Here is a 5393-nt window from a genome sequence, read left to right on the forward strand (position 1 = left end):
AAATGGATCCCGTGATAGCTCAGGGTCCTCTCAGCTTTTCTCTGCATGAACTAAACCCTGGATTAAAAGTTCCAGAGCTTGCACAGCCTCCTTCCTCCTCCTTGGGGGCCAATAGGGGTCCCTTGAGGGGGCTCCCTCAAAACACAGGGCCTGCCTGGCTGCTGACCGTGTCCTGCCTGGAAGACCTCATCTGTCCCTGGAAATCCTGCATATCCAACTCCTCTCCCTGGTGAGTCCTTATGAACACATTGTTCAGATCTAACAACTGTCCATGAAATATCAGTTTGTCCCTCACAGACCGGAAGAAGGACCTGCCAGGAAGTGAGGTGACAAGAAAGGGCGCAACACCAGAAACATGAAAATATGGCCCCCAAACGGCAGGCCCACAGCTGCACTTAGCTCTCTCTGCCAGGGAGGACACCTCCAGATCCTGTCCTGGCCAGGTGACCCGCACAATGTGTATGCGCCTGGAGGCTCAACTGCCAAATAACTTGATGATTTTGGAGCCTTCCAGCAAGCAGCTCCCCAGCAGCGGACACGGATCTAGGTCAGCTCACTTTTTTACAGACATGAGACAGACAGACTATTTAGACAGCTGTAAGTCCTCTCGGAGTAAAATCTTATTACCGTAGATGAAAAAGCACCCGGGAGAAAAAAAACCAACAGCATCCTAAAATAATATGCTGAGGTTAGGCAGCTTAAGTGATCTTTCAAAAGGACTTTGAACCGTTCCATTAAAGTACAGATGAAATCAACACCCATTCTCCTTGCAGCTGCTTTGGGGACAGCTTCATGTATCTGGCTTCACAAGTCAAGACTGGAGGCTTGGAAAGACGTACAAATAATAACAGGGTAGAAAGGGGCCCTCAGGACTGGAGATCAGATCACATATGTCCCACAGGTTCTGGATTAGCTGTAAAAATCATGGTGGGTTCGATAACGACTTGTGGTCATGTTTGCATTCAGATCTGAAATCCAGTGGAGGCCATTGATTACTTTATGCCCCTGGCTGCCAAGTTTGGGGCCACAAAAGAAGCTTCTTCTCTCCTATGGCATCAGAGTTGCAGAGCATGTGAGCTGGGGCTAGGGAGGGGAAACTGAGGCCAGAAAAGCACCCCTCATCCCCTCCTCTCCAGCAAAGGGTCCCATAGATGACTCGGCAAAACTGAACAGGGCCTGATGTCCTATAGGCACCCATGCCATCTAGGTCAGAGGGCTGTCATTTAATGTTCCTCCCCCTTGAAAAATAACACAAAACTATCCTGCACTGAGTACCTCCTAAGTACCATGAAATCGTCACAATGTTCTTCCATTACTCCCATTTTCCGGGTGAGGAAACGGAGGTGGATGGAACGTGTGACTTCTGCACAGCCACAGGGCCACATCTGAGCTCAGCCCCACAGCTTCCCAGGCAGCATGCGGTGCCGGAGCCACCGGCAAGCAGGGAGCTTCCCAGCCAGAGGCCAGTGGGAAGTCCTGGACACGAGCTTCGAAACCTCAGAGGTGGGCAGGGCTTTGGCTAAAAGCAATGGACTGCTGCCGAGCTCCGATTCCAGAGTGCATGGATGGTCGGCCGGCTCCCTTTTAAATATTTACCCATCTGCTTCACTTCGTAATTAGCAAGAAAGTGATACAGGATGTGCCCTTCAAAGAGCTCATTAAACCTCACGGTGGTGGCCATTTTCGTTTTGTCCTTGGCTCCCCAAGCCAGCCTGCAGAGACACGTGAGACTGCCTGGAACCCATCCATCCCCACAGCCCTCCCTGCGGGTTCTTTGGGTTTCTGAGGGCCATTTTGAGCCTTAACGCGCTCGACTGGGAAGGCTGTCTGGAGATGTGCGAGGCTCAGAAGGAGGACAGCACACTGAGAGGGCTCCTTCTCCCGAGGCCCTTGTGCTCCTGCTGAAATCCGATCGGCTTCTAAACAAAAGCCTGAGCCCAGCATCACCCAGTCGTGCTGCCTTTGACAGCGACCCTGTGTGGCCTCCCAGAGCAGCCACAAGGACCGGTGGGTTACCTGGGGCCCCTGCTCCGTCTTGACGTCGAAGGGGTCTCCCACAGGCCGTTGCCTGGCGTGCTCCACGCTGCGCTTGACGAACTCGGAGTAGACCTGCTCCTCCACGAATACCCTGGAGGCAGCCGTGCAGCACTGGCCTTGGTTGAAGAACACTCCCCGATGGGCACACTCCACTGCCAAGTCCACTGGGCCGGCAGGGCGCGGGCGAGGCAAGAGGAAGCGATTAAGTCGTTAGAGCGGGCTTGGCGACAGCGGCAGCTCTAATGGCCCACACAAGAAAACAGGCCCCAGGATGGGCTGCATTTCAGAAATGAATCTTGTTCTCAGCATTTCCCAAGGAGAGAGGCTGGCAAAAAGTGTTTTCAGGTTCACCAAGTCTGGGGTTAAGTAAGTCCTCTGACGGTAGGACTTCTCAGTACCTTTAACGAGCCCAGACTTGGGTACCTCCCCATGTCACTCCTCATTTCCATGGGACCCTCTCCTTCCCTTTTCTGAAGGAAAAGCTAATGTTATCTGGAAACACACACACACACACACACACACACACACACACGCAGCTTTTGGTAAGTAGTGATGTAGGCAACTAGCGAGAATTTTTAAGGAATCCACCTTGAGTGGAAGAGGACGGTGGTAAGTAATCTAACGCCACCAGGGACGATTGAATTTGGAGCTGGTGCTGAGTTAATTTAAAATCAGCTATGGAAACCCAGCTAGTGAGCTGCTCAGTCGGAACTGTGGGGAGACGCTGATGGGCAGAGACGCCAGTGAGTGCCCTTTACACTGCTGGGGGAGCTTCTAGAGCTCCATGCCTGGCTGTCTCCTCAGCAGCCCCTACACTGTTGCTCGCTACAAAAAAGCAGTTTTCGTCTGCATGGAGCCCTGGCTGTGAGCGCAGGAAGGTGACCCATCCAAGTTCACCAGGCAGCTCTGAGGGACGCCCTCGGCTTGGAGGAGGCCACTGCTCCCAGGAGGGCAGTGTATATAAACTAGTGGCAGCAGACAACATTGTCACAGGTCCACAGTTCTCCCTGAAGACAGCAGATTCATTTCCTGGACCTGATGGGAGTCAGGGTGGTGGCTGAGGTGCAGAAGGGTGGTGTGCTACCCTTGGTATTACATCAGGGTTTAATTGTGTGGACTGGCACTGCCTGGAGAAGGAGGAAGAGGAGGAAGAAGAGGAAAAGAAGGTGGGCAGGGGAAGGAGATAGTTCTGCAGTGTGTTTTCATGAGTTTCATAAAAACCAACCCCTGAAAGGGGCACACCCCGGGCTTTAGCTGTGGTTTTCTTCATTAGGAGGACAAGAAGGTGAGGTGAGGTGCAGATGGGGTCCTCAGTGCAAAACTGGAGTCTTTGGGGTGGGAGCCAGAGGCTGTAAATGTGGGTCACAGTGAGGCAACATCTGAAACAGCCCAGTGTGGCCCCAGAAACCCTTAGCAACACTAATGACACTTCCACAAGGGAGCAGCAACCAGGCAAGAGTAGGGCAGGCTGTCTTCATGCCCTTCCCTGGAGCTTGTTTTATCTCCTTGTCTGCTCTCCTACTGAAAGCCAGCACTCAGGAAAGGAACTGATATCACTCATTTACACCTAAGGGAGAAATCTGGCCAGGACCATTGTTTTCTCTGGGATATTTGCATTCTAGTCTTATCTGAGTGTACACTGGAAGGCTTTGTTCTCTGTGACAGGTGTTTCTGGCACCTTGGACAGGTGGCCGAGATGCTTCAAGCTACTCAGAAAGTCACACCTTTCGATATCTGGCCCTGTCACAGGTGAATAAATGCCTAGCATGGCCTTTTCTGCCCCCTTCTGGACAAGGCAGCCAAGAATAGCATACGTTGTACTATTGTGTCCAGTGCTTTAGCAAGACACGAGCTGTTCCTGAGCTGCCGGATGAGTGGCTTTCCCAGGCAAGACAGCACGCAGACCACGGTTATTGCCTCTGGTTGTTCTTTTGTTTTTGTTTTGTTTTTCTCTTTAAGGGTCCACACCATTGTCAGACCAAGACAATGAAAGAAGAAACAACTTTTGTTCAATCCCCACTATCACTGCTCTTCAGAGAGCCCGAAACCATTCCCCTGATTCGAAGTGGAGAACAGCAAAAGCCCAGGAACGGGGAGCACCTGCCCGGCCCTTTCTCCTCGTGCTCTTGACTGGTGCCCATGAGGGGACGCTTGAGGGGAAACTGGACCTCCCTGCTCCTTCTGGCCCCGGCTCCAGCTGGGCAGAGGCAGACACAGGCGGCCTCACAGCTGCCACCTAAGCCATGTTCCTTTCCAGGGCAGCTTTCTGTCAGCCACAGGCCAGTGCTCTGATCCCCCTGCCTGGCATGGCTGCTGGGTGGCCTGGTGGGCAGGATGACCTGAGGCGGAGAACACCCACTGTGAGTCTGTGCACTCATGTCTCTCTCTCTCCCAGGTGGGTCTGAGCTGGGACCCAAGGGTGGGCAGAGATCTAGGGGTATCCTAAAGCCAGGTGGCACCCAGGCCGGGCAGAAACTCACGGTCAGCATCAGCACACACGATGCAGGGGTTCTTCCCCCCCAGCTCCAGCGTCACCCTCTTCAGATTGCTCCGGGATGCAGCTTCTTTAACCAACTTTCCAACCTTCAGGAGGAGAAACGGGCCCAATGAAAATGGACGTGGCCAACTTGGCTCAAATGCAGAGATCAGCAAACAATCTGGACTAGCCTGGGAGGCAGCCCTGTGTTACCAGGGCCATCTGCCTCTGCAGTGTCCAGTCCTTGACGCAAGCTGATTCCCTCCCTGGTCTTGGTAGTGCCTGCTTGCAAACCAGACCGTGACTCCTGAAGTCCATGGTCTTAGCTGATCCACGTCCAGGAGTGATTCCTCCATGGACACGGCTGTCTGCTCATCTGCTGGGGCACAGCTCCAGTCAGCCCTGCCCACTGTCCAGTGAGGCTGGTAAAGGGCTCAAGGCACCAAGGGGCGCCTTTCCCAGCCTTGCTAGTAACAGCTGAAATCCTGGCAGCCAGCAGGGAGGGTGTTGTGTGGGTCTGGTGTAATCTGAGGGAACCTTCCAGAGTCAGAGAGGCAGCAAGGGCAGTGACTATCAGGAGAAGGAGCTGCCTCTGGAAACAGGCTGGAAGACCACGTGGGGTGCATCACAGGAAACAGAGTCATCTACTGGACAGCACACAGCAAAGCCCAGCGTCCCTCAAGTGGGCACCTCACAGGGCTTCTCCCATCTCCATCCTCCACCAGAGAGCAGGGCTGGCCCTATGTCCCCTGCTGACTTATCCCGGGAAACAAGTAAAGCCAGGTGCCTGAAATCCCAGCACTCAGAGGCTGAGGCAGTAGGATCTAAAGTTCGAACCCCGCCTGGATGGACCCTATCTAAAAAAAAAAAAAAAAAAAAA

At 53.4% G+C, this 5393-nt stretch overlaps 1 protein-coding gene across 3 annotated transcripts in view; it reads right to left on the bottom strand.

Annotated features, from left to right (window-relative positions):
• Aldh1a3 (aldehyde dehydrogenase 1 family member A3) overlaps window positions 1-5393 on the bottom strand; it is a 35012-nt gene that overhangs the window by 11197 nt on the left and 18422 nt on the right. For all 3 annotated transcript variants that reach the window (XM_010611071.2, XM_010611070.2, XM_010611073.1), the window contains 2 exons: window positions 4518-4620; window positions 2017-2201 (listed from right to left, as the gene is read on the bottom strand). In XM_010611071.2, the coding sequence (XP_010609373.1) occupies window positions 2017-2201; window positions 4518-4620 (288 nt within the window). The remainder of the gene's footprint in view (window positions 1-2016; window positions 2202-4517; window positions 4621-5393) is intronic.

This window comes from Fukomys damarensis, unplaced genomic scaffold (genome assembly GCF_012274545.1).
Source record: "Fukomys damarensis isolate Sample0158 unplaced genomic scaffold, DMR_v1.0_HiC HiC_scaffold_7, whole genome shotgun sequence".
NCBI lineage: Eukaryota > Metazoa > Chordata > Mammalia > Rodentia > Bathyergidae > Fukomys > Fukomys damarensis.